The sequence below is a fragment of the Heterocephalus glaber genome, unplaced genomic scaffold (assembly GCF_053883595.1).
Source record: "Heterocephalus glaber isolate CG9 unplaced genomic scaffold, H.glaber_assembly_v1.0 deba00000122, whole genome shotgun sequence".
NCBI classification, from domain to species: domain Eukaryota; kingdom Metazoa; phylum Chordata; class Mammalia; order Rodentia; family Bathyergidae; genus Heterocephalus; species Heterocephalus glaber.
The window spans coordinates 27,693,920-27,714,220 of NW_028258138.1; the positions used below are offsets into that span (position 1 = coordinate 27,693,920).

Sequence of the window (20,301 nt, forward strand, 5' to 3'; positions counted from 1 at the left end):
GAATATTTCTATGTTTTTGATAGTAGAAATCATGTACATAATGAATATCCTTATGGCTAAATACTTGTAATGGCTTCCCTTTTTTCCCCCCATTCGGGTAAATCCTAGTTTTGGAATTACATTAAGGGATGTAAAATATTTTAAGGATTTTGATTTTTTTTACAGCTTTATTGAATGTAATTGGTGTATAAGAAACGGTTGATATTTATGGTGTACAGTTTTATAAATTTTGATGTAAGTGTACACCCATAAAACTGTCACAGCAATTTAAGATAACATCCATTTGTAATTCTTCCCTTCTATATCATCTTTGCTTAAGCAACCCCACTTATCTATTTTTTTCACAATAGAATAACTTGAATTTTCTAGAATTTTAGGCAAATACAGTCACAAGGTGTTTCTTTTTTCTTGTTTTTTTTTTGCACTCAGGATAATTATTTTGAGGTTCATCCATATTTTTATTGTTACTATAGCAATATTTTATTGTTACAGAGTACTAAAATTATATAGATATATCATAATGTATTCACATATTGACAGGCGTTTAAGTTGTTTCCAGATTTTGACTACTAAAATAAATCAGGTTTGGACATCATTGTTTAAGTCTTTGTGTGGCTATGAGGCATTTTAAGGCAGTTGATATTTATTACCAAATTTTGTTTTGGAAAGGTTATGTGTTACCATTTTCAAACTGCAACTGCCCAATATGGGAGAAATTATAGCTGTTGTTTTATTTTCTGGGGTTTTTTCCTGTTTATGGAAATATATTTTTAGGAGAGTTTAGATTTTTGGGATATAACATAATTCAGTTAATTTGACAAAACACTCGGAAGTTTGAAAGTACAAGGTTTGTAAGCACATCATAGCAACTGTAAACTTTTTTCAGTTTATTTTGTCGAAGCACCTACTTTTTCGTCAGTAAGTGTGTAGAAAGTAAGGATCTTTTGCTTAGACTTCCTGGAATTGTGAAAGGGGATCTGGAGATTGGGGGCTCGGGGTGGGCAGGGAGGGGAAAGAGAAATAAAAATAATTCCGATGTGCAGTATGTATACCGGTCAACCAAGATGAGTGCAATTATTATGTATTGCAAACGTATACTAATAAAAACCTTTAAAAATAAGCACATATATATTGTATATATGAAAAACAAGGATCATTTGTTTTAATTTAATAAACTACTAGTAGTAAGCAATTTATGCTTCCCTGTCACATGACTCCTTCTGCATCGAACTTTAACAAGAAAAGGTACTGGGTTCAGTTTACTTAATACCGCAAAAGATACTCCTGAATCTGAATTGGAATAGTTTCCAAACTATCTCTTTCCTCTTCTTAAAGATACAGAGTTGACTGAAGAAATCAGTGAATCTGAAGACTCCAGATGCCATCAGAGCTACTTGTCAGTAGCCTTCTCAGTTTCCTTTGTCAGAAGGCAGAGAGAGATCCAAACATTGGACAGATGGTGAGAATATTTTTCCTGAGTTCTTTGGGCTTAATCGTTGTCATTTTAATAAATTTCAGACAGTTCTTCCTCAATTGTAAATTAGCTTACCATCAACAAATGTATATTGTGTGCTTTATCTGTGTGAATTATTCCATTAGGCAGTGTGGTTTAAAAAATGAATGAGATAAAATCTTACCTTTAAGGAACTTAGAAGGAAAGAATAAATGCAAATAAGTAAATGTAATCAAACAGTGAAGTGGTTCAATGTTACCAAAATCATAAGAACATTCTTGAGAATATAATGAGTAGATTATTTCTGGAGAGGGATTGGGAGGCTTGAAATAAATAGTATTTATGTTAATGATACACAATTTGTTTTTAACAAAACCTACAGAAAACGGACAGTTAATATAAAACCTGAAATAACTACCTGAATTCAGATAAAAAGTTAATTATTGTTTTGAGGAAAAATACACATTTTATTATTGTGTGCTTAATATATGTAGTATAAGTCAGTGATTACTTTTGCAGTAGGGTAAAATGGTTACCTCTTACAAGACATTTCTGAGAAAGATACAGTGGTTTAAATAACAAAGCTAGGTAAGCAGTGAACAATAGAGTTGAGGGAATCGTTAATTCTATTTGAATTAACGCTCATGTTTTCTAGTATAGCTACAACCATAATGAATTTGTCATGCCTTAAGCTCTTGGAGTTTATGCTATTTATTTCTGGGCAGAAGCAATCCATGTAAAGTGTGAAAAGCTAACAGAAAACTCTACTTGAACAGAGATGGTAGATATGGCATCCTAAAATGAATTGTGTTTTAATTGACCATGATATTTTAAAAAGGAAGTGGTAAATTTGAGCCAAATTTTTTCATTTGTAGGCACAGTATGGTTGCCTAGTGATAATACCGACCCCCTTTTTCTTCACTATTATGGTAGTATTCAGAAGACTTTGTGATGAAGTTATTTTAATCACTCTCCTTAATTCTTACATTCTCTTGTAATTTCACCAAGAAAATCTTTAAAACATATTTTAAAAGACTGTATATACTTGCTTGGTTCCTAGTCATTTTTTCACATTTTCATATATTTTTTCACTAAATTGGAATTTAAATCAACTAGGTTTTTATTTATATATACTAAAAATTGTTCCAGGTATAATTATGCTTTAATGACTGGCTCGTAGTATGAAATCTGTTTATTTGATGAAACAAAGTTGATATTGAAACTTTTTCTCACTTTCAACTTTATTAAAATAAACATAATGATGTGTACAGTGGTACTGGGCTTCTCAAATGCTTTTGTTTGCAAACAAAAAGCATTTGGCAAAATTTTGTTTTTATTTGCAGATTTTGCATCAGGTGACAAACAGGACTGCAAACGCAAATGTGGCCATTGTTTCCAAAATCATGGAACAAATTAAGCTCATGAACTGGGGTATTTCTGCAGCCTCTATGACATAATTAATTTGTTGCTGTTACTTTGTCAACACTGTTGTTTTACCAAGTATTTACCAGAATGATAGGCAACAATCATTTAATTGATAGTTGGTTAAATGAAGCATGGGTAGCCATCAACTATGAAGTCTTAGAAAATGATGAAATGTAGATCTTCCTTCTAGATAAAAAAGATTTAGAATAGTGAATAGTGAATAGCTTCAACAACATGTAAAAACAAATTTTTACTTGTGTCCTTTGTATATTATTTTCATATTTTTAAACTTCAAGATTTTAAAGGTGAATATGTAAAGTATGTTTCCTATAACGTATTTTGTTAAGTAGTTCTTCATTTTGAATGAGATGCCTATGGTCAAATAAGCTCAGTTGAGAGATGTTGGGTCAAATTATGTGTCTTTTCAATAAACTTTCCAATAATCAGTGGACTGCATTCCTAAAGGAGAATCTGGTATACCAGTATTTAACAAGTTGAAAACTTTGAATTAATATATTTCATGAGGTTTTACTGTAGTTTTATATAACCAATCTCCAAAAACCCTCATGTTACATTTTTAAGAATAGTAGTGTCCTATTGAATGAGATCTCAAAGAGATAAAAAAGAATTTCATTATTGAATATTGTGAACCATATAAAACATGAAGTGTTTATGAAAGGTTTTCATGTCTTAGATCAGATTTTCCTTTCTCACTTGTTAGCTCTCAATATGAAAGAAATACAGTTATCCTGTATCATACCTAAAAAACTAAATTTTACACTTTATTGTGTTATAGGACTCCATATATTTCCTGCTGCACTCTACTCGTTTTAGTATGTAATATTAGCTAATTTTGATGTAAACTGATGACATAAAAGTAGTGAATATTTTGGGTAAAATTAGATAATCGACCATTAATCAATTTAATTTAAATACAGACCTTGGTCTTTTTTACTTGAATCATCTATAGTAAACCTGATAACTCGCCTTGATTCTCTGCACATTTGCCCTTCATCCATGTTAGTCTGTGGTTTGCACATCTGAAATTGGTGTTTCTAACAGCAGAGCTTATTACGCATTTTATTTAGATAACGAAGATTTCCTTTTCCGCATTAGAAATATACTAGTAATTTTCAGACCCCACTGATTTTCTTTTTGCATTTACTTTTAGAAAGGCTGTTCAAAGTACAGGCTGTGCTAGCTTCTAGCTTGGACCTATTTCCTGATAATGACCAGCTCTCTCTCTACTCTCCCTGCCATATAGAAGACTGTCTCCTAAGTTAGTATTTCTCAATAACCTGTAGTGAAGGATCATTTTTTGTTTGTGTTTTCATTTCCTTAGTAGCTCATTTTAAGTATTCTTTTAAAGAGCTTCTATGACATGTTGTTAATTAAGCAAAAGGTATACAGGCTATAAGTCCAAATATTTCATCATTAAATTCAGTGGGTATCAAATTATCATGTCACATTCTATAAAAAATTCTAATTACTACAAGTTTTAATCTTTGAAGAGATTATTTAAACTTTTTAGAACAGACTGTGTGTTGCTGTGCTTCATTTTTTGAGATGGAGATCCTCTCATACACTAATGGTTGCTACAGTTTCTTTCCCAGATGGCAAAGCTTTTGTCCTTAGGGTTAACTCACATGCCACCTCTGTAGGGTGCCTCCATTAAAAGCAAATTCCTGCTAGTCTGAGGCCATCAGAGCAACTTAGTGAGACCCTGTCTCAAAATAATATTTATCAAGGCTATAAGGGTACCTCAGGGGTAGAGTGCTTGTTTGCCTGCCATGTGCAAGGCCCTGGGTTCATTACCGAGAACCCTCCCCACCAAAAAAAAAAAAAATTCTCTGCCTTGTCTCTTGTTTTTTGTAAGTAGTATTTCACTTTGTTATTGATTATAATTTTTTCTGACAAGATTCCGAACTCAATAAAGACTGGGTTATCATTTAGTTATCTTTGTAGCTCTTAACCATTTTTGTGTTTGTTACGTCTTGTATGGTAAATATAGAATAATAGTAACTGCAAAGTTGAAATTCCTTAGTTTACTAATATTTTTGAAAATATCATTCTTTTCTTTCCCTATCTGGGTCTTGGGAAATTTCTGCCTAGAGAACTTTCTGTATCTGGCATAGTTAATAGTGGAAATTCTTTTGTTTTGGTACTGGGGATCGTACTTGGGACCTTGTACTTGCGAGGCAGGCGGCAGAACCACTGAGCTAAATCCCCAGCCCTGGAAATTCTTGAAATTCAAAAATACATATTCTTCTTGAAGATAGCTTTCTTGTCTTTTACTTCAGTAGACCAGCATTAGTACTCTTTATATTAATTATTGCAGACCCAAGAACATTTTTGTTTGTGAGAATCATATTATCTGATGTTTACCGTATTAGCAACTTAAACACAAAAAATTTAAAACACAAGAATGTACAAGAATGCATTTAATTAGCCATCAGAGCAATTACACATATGTAGCCTCTAAACAACTGCACTATACACTCAGCACAAAAGAAGACACTAAAAAAAATAACATTTTAGTATTATGAACATAGTCTTGACCTGTGCCTCCTCAGTGAGCCATAGGGACCACATTTTGAGAACTGCTGCCTGATAGGAATTCATTTTTCCACTTGCCCACAGAATATTCTGTGTTTTATTTTAAAAATGTGACCTAGGTTTTGTGTTTATAGATTAGTTTTTTTTAAAACATCTTCAAGGCTTATATTACCCGCTCTTCTATTAATGTCTAGACATAGAATATGCTGGAACTTACTACTAGGTTGGTTTGGCAGTCATGAGACAGAGATGTTTACTCAAGGAGAAGTCATTTTATTTATGGATACTCCTAAGGTCATTCCTAGTTGTGCCCTGTCAGTAACCCTGACTTTTAAGTGATCACCCTTTTTATAACTTGTACACCGTCAACTACTTCTCCTGTGAAGATTCTCTTTATCCAGAGGTTTTAGATGTTTGATCATTTTCTTAATGATTTAATATAATGAATTTGATGCCTTTGGAGGGGGGGAGTGATAGATAGGCTTCCCTTCAAGTTTTTCCTTCTCTCCTTTCTGTGACCTTTCCCTCCACTTGCTTTAACCTGATCCCTGAGAGTACAGTCTGCTCTTTGGCAGATATTTATTTGGCCCTAGTGACTTCTGTTCTTTTTCACTCCCTAGTCTCTTACCTTGGCTGATGCTCTGTTAAATTCTTTCTCAGGTCTTAGCAGGACAGTCAGTCTCTAGAGTATTTAACGACTCTTCAAATTACTTAGGTACTGGGTCTTCCCTGAGATTTCCGGGAATGCATTGTGCATTCAGCTGGATGGAAATACCAAGATGGCTGTTATTAAGACTCTTGATTTACTGACAGCCGATTTTACTCATAATCTTTATTGGATGATGATGTCACGGTGTGAGCTTGAATTTGGGTACTTGGTTTCATGATGAGTGATAGTGTAGAAGCACAGAGCTCGCAGAAGGCTGGGAGTTTTTAATCTGTTAAGTCTGTGTCCTGAACATAGTAGACTCTCAGTAAATGTTTGTTGAGTACATTTTTTTCTCATTAATGTTGGATAAACTCTTAGCTCTAGCAACCATGTTATAATTTTGGCCAAACATCTCTCTCAGTCATAAGAAATATTCCCTCACACTGTTCAGAAAAGGTACATGGTATTGTTTTAATAAGTACACCCCTCTGTACTTAGTGACGATTGGTATTTGAAATGTACAAAATTCAGATTTCAAACAGTTTCTGATTCTGTTAAGTGCCTTCACAGGAATTACTCTTTTTCTTGAAACTTTGAACGGGTCCTTACAGTAATTGTTTTAATAGTTTTCATCTTTTGTTATTAACACCCTATTTTATAGTACTATTTATGTTATACAGATTGCTTTCTAAATATTCAAACCCGCCTTTATTATTTTCAGAGCTGTCTTCACCTTTTTTTGCCTCTGCCTTATTTTCATTATGATTTCTTCTCTGTACTGTTCTACGATATTTTCTTCTCTCCAATGCTTCAATTCCGGAGCTTTTGTTTTTGTTTTTTAATAGGCATTTAATTGTATTATTGCCTTCTGCAGCGGCCCACCAGATAAAGGCCAGCTCCTTGCCATGGCCTTGACTCAAAGCTCTTGCTCCCACTGGTGGTTCCAGCCTAATCTCTTAATTAGATACCCTTCCTATAACACACTCATCTCTTCCCTTCCTTCCGGTGCTATTTCTTTAACCATCATTCACCACTACCTGCGTGTACAATATGAACTAAAAACCTAGTTATAGCTTATTCTGTATTTGTAGAGCACTTTTTACATATTTCAGTCATAGCAGTTAGCACAATTCATACTCCTTGTCCTTTTGCACCGTGAGAACACATGTATTGTGCTCTCTCATATATATTTATGGTATTATTCTATCCTTTTCTTGTTACAATTGGAAAGTGTGTCCAAAAGAATCCAAGTGAATGAAAGTATACTTATTATTCAGTGTAATCTGGAATTCTGTTTTTTAAAGAAGAAACTAATTTGTAGCATTCTGGACCCTTAGACCAAATCCTGATATACCTTACATCTGTCGATGATGAACTAATACTGTATATATATAGATTGAAAGCACATTGATTTTAGGGTATTGCATTGTATGTATTACAGGTGTTCATTCCACTAAACTATCAGAACTAGGACTGTTTCTTTTCTTGTTTTAGAGTAATTGTTTAAAAACTTGCTTGCTAAATTAATATTTGAGGGCATTTCCAGAAAAGAATCAAACATCCTTGATTTGGTCTGTTTTCTGGTGTTATAATGAAATATGGGAGGGTCTCGGATTTAATCCGCAGCCAAAAGAAAAGAAGAAGGAGAAGGAGAAGGAGAAGGAGAAAGAAGGAGAAGGAGAAGGAGAGGGAGAAGGAGAAGGAGAAGGAGACGGAGAAGGAGAAGGAGACGGAGAAGGAAGAAGAGGAGGAAACCAGCAAAAATCCCTGAGACTGAGTAATTTATGAAGAAAATATATTTATTTACTCACGGTTTTAGAGACTAAGTCCAAGAGCCTGGCACTTATGTCTTACTCTTCTCAAATCTGGCGCATCATAACGTGGCAGAGGGCATCACGTGGTGATGGTCCAGGTGCTCTTTTTCCTTTTATGAAGCTATTTGTGCTGTCTGGGTGTCTCAGTCCTTAGATCACATTTAATCCTAATCACCTCCCAAAGGCCCCACCTGCAAATATCATTAACATATGAATTGGGGGCTTAACTTTCTAACACTTGCATTTGTAGGGGGATACACAAACCATAATAATCTATTACTGGTGTTAGTACTTTCTCTTTTGGCTTTTGCAGTGGAAATGGGACCACAGTAACAAAATGTCATAACAAGACAGACTGCATCACCATGTTTTATGGTGTCCACTTTAAATGTTCCGATTTTTTTTTTGCCCTCTTAACAATGTACCATTACATTGGGAATAAGAAATTTAATAATCATATGATATCGTGGTATTCATAATTTTAATAAGCTATATGCAATATGCATAAAGTTTCAGATTTAGCTGGCTAAAAACTCATTTTTTAAAAAGATGGAAATTTTACAGAAATTAATGTTGATGGAAATATTTACTTAGTTTTAACCTGTCACTGTGTTACACATCTGAAAGATACAAATAGAGCTTTAAGTTTTATATTCATTACATGGCAAATATGGTCAAGAAAAATTCAGCAAGAATTCTTTAATACCCACAATGAAATGATTGTTTACTTTTGAGGACTAATAGCCGCTTCATCCTTTGTGATTGCTTGCTTACATAATTTGTTATGAAAGAATGCTTCCAGGTAAACCATCTCTCCTGAATGCTTGTGATTTGTTCTATTCTGCTTAAGAAGGGTTAAGAGGAGACAACATCCTGTCAAAGACCTTGTTTTTAATTTTGCTTCTCACACTGGCACAGATCCTGCTAAGAGCAGCCCAGATTAGTTCCAAAAACCTTTGAAGAGATTTAAGATGTCCTTCAGCCAGTTTGAAGGTTTTTGTCTTGCAAATCCTGTACAAGGGCGCCTGCAGGCATCTTGACCCTTGCTGTGCTGCTGATGCAGCTGAAGGTCACATTAACCTGCCCTGTGACATTCAACAGCAACAAAAAAATTATGCGGTGAAACTGCTTCAGCATTCAGCCAACCAACAACTTCCTTTAGTGAAGAACTGAGGAAGAAGTCTTTTTTTCCTCAGCCCTCTTTTTCTTTTTTGGCGGCTTTGTGAATTTTTGCTGTAGGAAATAATCCCGGATTTCTGGTGTGTGTGATGACAAGGTCATTTCTTAATTAGAACACATGTAAAGAACAAAGCTAAATGGCTTCAAAACAGCTTTGTAGTTGATGGAGAGGATTTAAATTATTTAAAGAGATAGTCACCCATGTATGATGGAAACTGAATTCTAAAGGCATTAACTCCTTCATTCCTGTCTACTTGCCATTCCTTTGAATTTTTTGGCTGAATTTAGAGTTACAACTTAAAAAAGTTTTATGAATGCCCAATTTTACAAGGTGAAACAATTTATAAATTAAATTCTTAGATAAACTTTTAATGGAGGAGTTTTCTTTTGACATTTATCTCCTGGAAAGTTTTTTAAATGGCTTGACTTAGGAACTAGGAATTATAGGTACACTCTTCCCTATGGCCACTTTGATTTATTTATAATGTATTCAGAGGGGGTGAGTAAAATGCTTCTTTATTGCCTTGCTTTTTCTTCTTCACTCTTACTCATTTGGCTTTAGTTGTCTAGTTTAGCAGTTTAGCCCTGCTTCTTTAGAAATTGCTGTGCATTATCATGCAGGTTGCTTAAATTTGAAGGAATTGGCATAGGAAGAGAAACTTTTTGCTAAGGGAAAAAATAATCATATTTAAAAATAGACTTCAAGACAGTTGCTTCTGAATAGACATGACTTTTTAAGGTATGTTGAAGCCATGGCTATAAACACTCAGTAGCCATAGTGGAGTCACTGTCCAATGTGATGGCTCTTTCTCCCTGTTGTTCCTCTTTTGTTGCCTACTGATGCTAACTACTAAATACATTAGTTGGGTAAGTCCAAGTGAATTGACTTTCTATACTTGAGACATAATGCATACCACCTCTGCATCCAGATAATCTTAAAGAGTAGTTTTATAGTTTCTTTGTACATTTTGTACATTGTATAATTCCTTTGTCCATAAAATCACATCCTAGAGAGAAATTTTACTTCAACATTAGCAGAACAATTTCCTTAGAATTCAAATATGGTTACTTTCTCAGTGGATGTTTTTCTGTAAATATGATTGAAGTACAATCAGGGCACTACTTTCTAAAGATGTACAGTATTTTGAGTGAGATTATTTGAATTGATATACCGGATTTTGTGAGCCATACTTTAAAAATTTAAGATTAAAGGTATAACATGACAGATTGTATAACAATAACTTAGAATTTACTAGGCTTGTTTTTTGGAGAGATTTTCCTTCTTCAAGGAATGGTTTCTTTGGGTTCACAAAAAGAAAAAGGATGCATACATATATTTAGGTACATTATTTTAAACGATTTCAGGTTTGTAAAAAGAAAATGTTGGAAAGTATATGTATATGAGAGGCAACAATATGATTCAGCGTATCTTGCTCTTGCTCTTGCCTGGAGTCTCATATGCCCTAAATGTCATGTGTGACCTAAGCTCACCTGCTAGTAATTTCTAATTTACTATCCTAATTCATCGATTTGTTATCACTAATTGTTCTTCATTTACTTCTGTGTAGTTTCCAGTACCTAAAGGGTTGAAAGGTTGCTGTAATTGGCACCCGCAGCTGCTCTTTCTTTTGACAGGGGATAATTTTGCAGCCTATGCTTTGTGTGACAGCTGCCTAATTGGGCATTCTCCCCTTGTAGCAAGCTGGCCTCCTCCAGCCTCCCTGCTGACAAATGGTGGTGGATTATAGATGAGGACACGCTGACCCATTCGACCTTGCTGAGACAGCGGGGAGGGGCCTCCTGCTACTTGAGGGAAGCTTTAGGTCATTTAGAGGACAAGGTCATGAGCCAGGTGGAGAAATGACATGATATCACATGACAGCAGTCTGATGACATGGTCAGTGTGTCAAGGACAAATACATCAGTATCGATTAAACATTATTGCAATACTTCATTAAATTCCCTACTATTTCATAATTTTTCCTACTTTTTTAAGAAGAAAGAAGAGTGCACAGTAAGACAGATTTATCTTAACAGTGGTAAAGCAATTGTTTACATGAAAATAGCATTGGTTTGGGAAGCTTCCTAATAAGTTTTTTTCAGATATTTAGAGTATTTTGTTCTTATTGCTTAGTTTGTAGCTGTTTGACTATCATTACTTTTCAAGAGTTATTTGAACATTTCAACCAGCAAATTAAAATGAAGTAATGTGTGTGGTTAAAAAATATGTAACAACTTCTGTCATCACCCCACCCAGTAATTGACATACATTTTTGTGCTTTGAATAAAAGAAAAATAGACCAAATGAAAATGCTTAATTGAAAGGAACCTTAAAACTTTCAGTTTATGAGGTCAAATATGCCACTGTGCTACCAATACTGTAATTATAAAATGTTAAAGATACCTTTTAAATAATTTTTCAGACCTGAAGATATTTTTTAAATAGTATGAGGTTATACCCAATGCAAAAACTTCAAAGTGAATGGACGTCTTTGGATATCTTTTCATTATTAGTAATGCACATGCTTTTCTTGAAGTAGACTTGAGCTATTATAATACATTTTAAGTGTAAAATCATAAGAATCTATGCTGAGTGTATTAACCCTGTATTAGTACTTGAAAGTGTAAGTCCAGAAGAATTGTACCGAATAGTGCAATTTATAAAAATGCCTTGTTTTAAAAATAGTGAGCAGTTTAATGCAGAGTATACTGACCACAATTCTCATCTCTAGGAAAACAGTTGTTTTGGGGGAACTATTGGGTCTAAGCCCTTGGTTCAACAGGAGGTAATTTTATGCCCCCGAAATAAAACATGTCAAGTGAAAAAATGATGAATTAGTTCACCGAGGTAGACACATCTGTATTTTCATGACGTGTGTGTGTGTGTTTTATTTTCACCATGCTGTGCATGTGTTTAGCTGCTCTCAAACTCGGACTCAAGCCTGGTGGAGGTTTAATCCTGTGCCCTTGTTCACGTATACTTGATTAGTAGTTGTGGTTATCTCAGCAGAAGACTTACGCCCTCCTCCTTGTATTGGTCGGGACCCGGGCATTGGGGAGTCAAGGGAGAGGAGAAAGAAAAGAGATTTTGCATTAGTATTCTATGAAAGCCTTACTGTCTGCAGAACAAATTGATTGCTCCGGTGTACCTGTGCTTGGCACTACTGCTGTGAAAGAAAGGTAGGGCTGTAATCTATTTTATTGTATTACATATTGTGACACTCTAGGAATATTTAACATGCACTCTTACTATGGCACGTGCTATAAGCCTAAGTAGAGAAAAAGGAAATAAATGAATGAAAAGTATGTGAGAGCAGTAGACTACAGCTTTGTTTACTTCAGCCCAGGAGTTCATTTGAATAAGATAATTTTTTTGAAAGCATTACTGGGTACATAACCTGATTGATAACGAAACCCTATAAAGTGTTCTGAGGCGGTAATCTGCTTTCTGCTTGAAGTGTGTCAGGCAGGATGAAATTCAAGCTATTACTGTTAAGATTTTTAACTACAAAATGGGAGAAATCATAGAGGTGGTTGTGGGCATAGTTTAGAAAATTATTTTACATTATTTTTCAGTACATCATATTAAAGGTCTGATGTAGTGGAAAGGATAGGAAAGAGATTTTAAGAGGTGGTACTATACCACCTTGAACTATATTAAAAATTAAGAAATATATTATTGATTTTATTCATTTGCCAGTTTGATTTGTGTAAACATTGTACTGTTTGATTCCATTGTGATAAAAGAAATTACATTCCTTTTTAAAAAAATTTCTGTGACTTTTTCAGATCAACTTGTAATGCACAATTTAGGATTGCCTATTTTAAATTGAGTAAATATTTTAGCATTTTACAAAATTATTAAAATTATCTCATCGGAATTGGATCCTTTGAGGTTTTTAGGCATTTTTGAGATGTGGTTGTAACAGCACTTTGTAGGTTGTGTATAAATCTGTACTGTGAGGGGGAGAGAAGAAATTTTTCATGTCCAAGCCTCTTGCCACATGTGAACTACAGATGCCCTTTGCCTCCTCTGTCCCCAACCTGATCTTTTGATAACTCAGCACTTGATTTAAGAGAGAAAGCAAAATAGCTCATGCTAATACATTGATGGAACAAAAGTTATTTTCTCTTATTTACTTTTATATTCATGAAATTAACATATAGCTTTACATTTGTTAGAATATATTTTACTTCCATTTAAATGTATGTCTGATTGTTTTCTACATATTAATTATAACATAAAGCCATTCCGTTTGTGTATTCTACGGACATTTATCCTTGCTCTTTGATACGTTTATAGAAAATGGGTGCATGAAGAAGCATTTAAGCATGTGTTAATAACACTGACATTAACAGTGACTAAAATTAACTATTTCAGGTTATGTTATTTATAAAGGAAATAAGATGTTTTCAAGCTGAATGTAGCCATGAAGCTCATTAGTCCTATGTTTTTATACACTTTGTTTTGTAGATTTCCTCTTATTGAAAAAATGTATCAGAAACATAAAGGGAAAATATAACCAGTCATTAGGTTATTTTACTTTTCCAGAATAAAAAATGTTCTTAATCTCTTCCTAGTTTTATCTTTAGTTGCTAATATTGTAGTTACTTTAGAATTTAGGTATCTTTAACCCTCTCAAAAGAAATAGTTTATACATATATGTGTATGTTTATTTGTGATATATATATATCACATATATATTTCCATATATATATATATAGAGAGAGAGAGAGAGAAATATATATATAGAGAGAGAGAGAGAGAGAAAGAAAGACAGAAAAAGTAAAGGTTGGAAGGGTCGATTGCCAAATAGGAGAAAAAGATTGTTTATGTTTGTGTGTGTGTATATATATATATATATATAGAGAGAGAGAGAGAGAGAGAGAGAGAGTGTAAAGGTTGGAAGGGTAGATTGCCAAATAGGAAAGAAAGATTGTTTGTGTTTTCTCTTCCTCCTCCTCCTCTACCTTGGTGGAGTAGAAAATTATTTTTAACAGACAAGGACTGTATTTTATTTTACCAAAGAGTCTACAATGCTTAAAACTTTACCTGGCACATATTAGCTGCTCAGTAAATATTTGTATAAATGAATACAGAATGTTTATACCCTCCAGACACTTTCTTCTCCCTTTTCTTTAGCTTTAGTTTGTTCTATGCCCATAGGAGTGAATTTTTAGCATATGCTGTCTTCTGCAAGTATTTTATGTATTGAAGGAATAGAAATACAGTTTGCAAACCAATCTAGACACTCTGTTTAGAGATTTATTTTCCAGAGTAGTTGAAGTAACTGGCTGAGCCTTATGTTGTTCTTCAGAACTGTGCTTAAGTTCCTCCACATTGCCTTCATTCTTTTTGCTTATCTGCTGACCTACTGGAATGTTGAATTTTTTTAAGGTGTGAAATTTATTGTTTCATTTTTGTGAATTAAGGTAAATTATGCTTATTAGCCAGTATCAACACATTTTTTAAAAACAGCCAAGAAAATTGTATGGTTGTATTTAGTTTGAGAGATCTGGGTATATTAAGTCATGGAGAATACACATGTTTGACGTACTGTTATAACTACGAATTTAAGCCAGGAAATGCAAGTCATGAGAACAACTTCACATAGATGACACTTCTCTACATCCATTTAAAAGGAAAATTTATTTTCTTTGTATCCAGCATCTCCTAGACTTGGAGTAGAGTTCTTTGAGCAGTAGAAGAAATGAGTATAGTTTATTTTAAGTGATGAAAATATGTGTCTTTTGACAAGTTGCTACTTGGCCCCTTTTATAAAACTAAGTACTTGAGCCAGGGCTAAAACAGAAATCACCTACCTTTTTAAAAAAAAGTTATTGCCCCTTCCCTTTAACTGTCTTTAATTTTATGCTTCTAAAGTGGTAAGTTATATTAATATTATCCAAATATTATACCTGTAGACACCTGCATATAATTTATAACCACATATATATAATATATGCATTAAATATACCTGTATATAAATTATAACCACATAGACTATAAATCAAAGCAAATGACATTGTATATACTGAGGGGTTATGTGTGTGCATGTACTGGTAATACACACTTACATACCACACTGTCTGTAGTGGATTGTTTCTGACCAAGGTGGACCCAGTATTTTGTGTCATGAATGAATGACAAAATATTGGCTATCACCAAAAAAAATACAAAAGTTAAAAAGAAAATTTTATATAGAAGTATTGTATCTACAATAAATTTATGAATAATATAACGATAAATACATTTGTTGATATTTAATATCTTGCAGAATTTTTTTCTTCATTAGCATGGTTACGACTTGGCTGAGAAAGGAAGCAGTCAACTGATACTCATGCATTGTGAGTGAGTACCTGGGTGGGGGGACTAGCAGGATAACTAAATGCTGAATTAGTAAAATCAAGAAATGTTCCTATCTAGATTGCTTACAGAGAGGTTAGACTCCATGAATAGCATGGGGTTTGCAGGTCATATCAGATGGATATCCAAGAAAATCTATCCCAAAAGTGCCTAGTACAAAGGGCTGACAAAACTAGATACACCACAACCATGAATGGAACAGGCCTTCATCCTCCTGGGCTAAGATTAGGAACTAGGTTTTTTCCATAGGGGATAGATCAATAAGCAGCTAGGGATACTGTTAGAGTATCAGGTTTACCAAATATAGTAGAGGTAGTGGGGAAACTAGTGGAGAATGGAGACGTGATTTGTGTACTTAGCTTGATTCAGGGTCATAGTTGTTTATTAGCTTACAAGTCAGGGATGGCAGTTAAACTGTTTCTAGCATACCTTTACTTTATTACTTTATTACCTGTACTTTATTAGTGAAAAAGAAATCTCCAGACCTGCCTAAAATTGGACAAGGTTTACAGGCAAGTTTACCTCTCTAAATGGCGGTTGTCCCTTCTACAAAATAGTCTTTAGGTTATTATGAGAACTAAATGAGAAACCCATGTATAATACTTGGAACATTATATATAAGATGATGATTATTTTTTGTGGATTCATGTGTCTATGTGCAAGATAGCGATGCCCTCTACTGATGTGCTTTTCTTACTATATTAATACTAAAGGACTTGAATAGGTCACAATAATGTGATATAATAAGGCTTTTTTGGTATTGCAAAATTACTGATCCAGTCTTCATCTTTTATTTATAGCGTGGTGAAGCTGTGTTCAAACTCTTAATCCTCTTTTTTTACCTTTTGGTTTATTCTCATATTTTAACCATATTATAGCATGTCTGTAATCCCTGCACTCAGGAGGCTAAGGTGGGTGGTTACTGCCAGTTTGAGGCCAGCTTGAGCTACACAGTGAGTTCAAGACCAGGCTGAACTACATATCAAGACCTTGTCTCAAAAAACAAAACAACAAAAAAATGTAACCTAAAAAATGATCAGTCAGTTAGTATGATTTTCCCTTCCAAAGTGTATACTTTGTCTTGATCAGTTATTGACTTTATGAAAATATATATCAAAACTATACATAACTTCCAGTGTCTGCTTTTCCACATGAAAGTGTAAATTTTCTAAATTAATAATGAGCCTTACTTTCGAATTTTAGTAAATAATTTGGTAAATGGGAGCCCAGAACAGAAAGGATAAAGTTTCATGTGGTTTTTTTGGGGGGGCGGTACCGGGGGATTGAACTCAGGACCTTGCACTTGCAAGGCAGGTGTGGTGCCACTGAGCTAAATCCCCAGCCCCATGATGTGTTTAAAGTACAGGTAAACTTTTGAACTTTCTTCAGATCTCACTTCTAGTTTCCAGACTTTGCCTTCACCCTTTAATTGTAGAATTTCTTATCAATTTTAATTTTTTTTGAGATTGTTAGAAGACAGAGTGATCTTACTTTACAAGAGTGAATGCCAAATGGAACTCCAATTAATATAGTACTCTTCTCTGAAAAGTAGGAATGTTAGACATATATTGTAATTTTATTTGAGTTTAAGTAATGTTTTACTTTTTCATTAGATAACACTTAAAATTTTAAATGAAATAACTGTCCTTTTGATCTTGATAAAAATGACCTTCTTGAAAATAAGATTTTGTTATACCCCATAAGCATGTTTATTTGGTTTATGTAATAATTTATATAATTGTGCATCTTTTCCCTGCATGTAAATTGTGCTACCAATTCTTTTCCATAATTATAAGTGCTCTAATGCAAACCAGGAACATGATTAGACATGCATGATTCAGCAATAAGTTAATATCTCAAATATGCCCACTCTAAACAGTATAAAAATAATTACCATATGTGGCTTTTCACAATGGATTTATGCTGTCAGTCTAAAATACATGCCAACATACAACAAAAGGAATCCAAAATATCTTGTGGTTGATGAAATTAGTTTATAATGATACCATATTTTGTGTGAATTAGGTTAAATAAAATATAATTTAATTTTACCGTTTTTAACTTTTTAAAAGTTGCATTGGAAAATTTAAAATTACATTTGTGCCTCTCATTCCAATTCTGTTGGATATTGCTTGTGTAGAAGTATAATCAGCAATGGACTGAATGATATAAGATAAGGTTGGTTAGATTCACTGGGCCAGCTAATAATATACTGTGTCTTCTAACCTTAGGTTAGAGAAGAATTCAGACTCATTCTGAGTGAAATAGGAAACCATTATGAGTTTTTAGCCAAGAGATTTACCTGTTACAAAGAGCATTGGCCACAATTTGGAGAATGTTTTGGAGAGGGTCCAAATAGGAAGCCAGTATAATAAAACAAACTCACATAACATACACCCACAGCTAAACCAGTTATCTTAATAGTAGTGGTCAGATAAAGTTACTTTAAAAATAACCTCTCTATAATCGTTAATGAGTTTCTTAGTTTTATTTGATGGAATTTCTTAAGATATGGAATAGGCATTGGTTTAGGTTTACATGTATAAAAATTATCTTTCAATCACATTTATAGATTATTAAAATTACTACAAAATTAAATCTCTATCAACTTCCCAGAACACTGTAATTTATGAAATAGTTATACTTTAAAGTCAGTTGTAGCTTTGAAACTTTTTAAGAGTTTTGACAAATCTGAAGTATTTTTTAATATTTGAAGGATTCAAATAATTATTTGGTCATTTGAGAGAAGCTGTTTACATCACCGATTCTCACAAGCCTATAGATACAATTCTTAGGCTTTGAATAATTTAAGAAACCTCGTTATACAATCCAGGCCCTAATCCTCCCAGGTATTATCTGCAGTGGGGCTTGTTTCCCATCTTATATTAAAAAAGAAAAAAACAACACACACACACACACACACACACACACACACACACACACAGACTTAGGTAATTAATCAAGCTGCCGTGGTAATACTGGTGGTGACAGTCTCCAGACAAAATGCAGATCTTTCAGGTTTATGTTGGGATTTCTACTTATCTAATTTCTCCTTTTATGTACTATTTATGTGTATGTCTACATGAGTGTGAACTAAATTTACTTTTATTTGGATCAAATGTTAGTATTTATAGCACCACCATTTAATCTATATGAAATTGGAATAATTGATGATTTTTTAATTTTTAAAAATTTATACTTCTCTGAGATAATACAACGTTTTGGGTTAAAATATTTCCCCTAATCTGTGGTTTTGCTTTCTGCAATTTCAGTTATTCATGATCAGCTATGATCAAAAAATACTAAGCAGAAAATTCCAGAAATAAACAGTTCATACACTTTTAAATTGTGTGCCATTCTGAGTAGCATAATGAAATATTACACTATCCTGTTTCATCCCAACTGAAGTATGAATCATCTCATCATCTCTGCAAAGCGTATATACACTGTATACATTACCCACCTATTAAGCATTTAGATTACCTTGGTTATCAACTCAGCTGTTGTTGTATCACATTCCTTGTGTTCTCGAAACCCTTATTTTACTTAATAAAGGCCCAAAGCACAGGAGTAACGAATGATGCTTCGAGTTCAGATTTCCCAAAGAGAAGCAATAAAATGTTTCTTTTTAGTGAAAAGGTAAAAGTCATCAACTTAATAAGGAAAGAAAAATATTTGTATGCAGAGGTTGCTTAGATCCATACTAAGTTTTCGTCAACCTCTGACAGTTCCTAACCCTATAAATTAAACTTTACTATAGATAGGTGTGCATAGGAAAGTACCAAGTGATAGTGAAATATATAATATATAGTTCTATTTTAGATTGTAGATTCTATTAGACATTAGAAGTACCAGTTACTTGGTGTAAGATATTATATAGAAAGTTGTTTAAAATATTTGAGAATCTTTAACATTTGCAATGTAGTACTTCTTTAGTTTTCATTCTATTTTAGAAAGCATAGGCTTTGCTTAATTACAATGAATTCTGTTGAAACAGTTATATAAATCGGGGTCAATATCTGTCATAAATATAAGTAGCACAAAAACGAAAAAAGTGAATGATTTTTTGAGGACTTCTGCGTTGGATATTGTACATACATACTGTCTTAAATCTTCACAATGCCCCATTAGATAAATTGATATCATACATTTTAAATTAAGCCTCAAGAAGATTTTGCCAGGGACTTCTTAGATTTAAAAAAAGTCGTGATTGACAACTGGTGGATTAGAACGGTGTTTAGTCTTGTGAGTAATTGGTATAGTGACATAGTTTATGAAATCGTGTGTGTCTTCTCACCCCCATCTTTTTGTTGCTACTATTCTTGATGTTATGTGTTGTTTCCAGTCTTTTGTCACCAGGCTTATCACTGATAGCACAAACATATAAATACTTAATGATACAAAATATAGGGATTGGCCTTTGCAATTGTAAAAGTCCTTTGAATATCAGCATTTTTAGTAACTAAAAACTGATTATTGAACAAAGTTTTTATCTATTTTTTTTGTTTTGTTGAGAGAGGGTCTCACTATGTAGTCCAGGCTGGCATCAAACTTGCAGTGACCCTCCTGCCTCACTCAGCCTGCCAAGTGCTGGCATTACAAGCATGCACCACCATGCCCATCTCTAAGAAGAGATTTTAAGGAGCTTTAACCATTTTTCTCTTTGTCATACTATTACTAAGATTTGACTACTGTCAGCTATCTGTTACCTTTCTTTTTGTCTAGTTAAAAGCAGATATTCAAGGCAAATTCTTACCCATATGCAGGTTTATCTGTGTATCTGTATATGTGAGTTTTAATCTCATGATTTTTTCTGCCTTTTTGAGGACCATGCAGAGTTCCACTTAGCCCTTTTATT

At 33.6% G+C, this 20,301-nt stretch overlaps 2 protein-coding genes across 7 annotated transcripts in view; both read left to right on the forward strand.

The window, feature by feature from the left end:
- LOC110348635 (uncharacterized) overlaps window positions 1-20,301 on the forward strand; it is a 161,865-nt gene that overhangs the window by 33,579 nt on the left and 107,985 nt on the right. For 3 of the 5 annotated variants that reach the window (XM_087213815.1, XM_087213811.1, XM_087213826.1), the window contains one exon: window positions 1,336-1,459. In XM_087213815.1, coding sequence (XP_087069941.1) covers window positions 1,336-1,459 — 124 coding nt within the window. Of the gene's footprint in view, window positions 1-1,335; window positions 1,460-2,796; window positions 8,709-20,301 lie in introns of those variants that run through there. The other 2 variants (XM_087213819.1, XM_087213828.1) reach the window with 1 other exon arrangement.
- Window positions 15,355-20,301, forward strand: part of Nrip1 (nuclear receptor interacting protein 1) — a 30,980-nt gene continuing 26,033 nt past the window's right edge. For both annotated transcript variants that reach the window (XM_021256115.2, XM_021256117.2), the window contains exon 1: window positions 15,355-15,424. The gene's annotated coding sequence lies outside the window, so the exon portion shown is untranslated. The remainder of the gene's footprint in view (window positions 15,425-20,301) is intronic.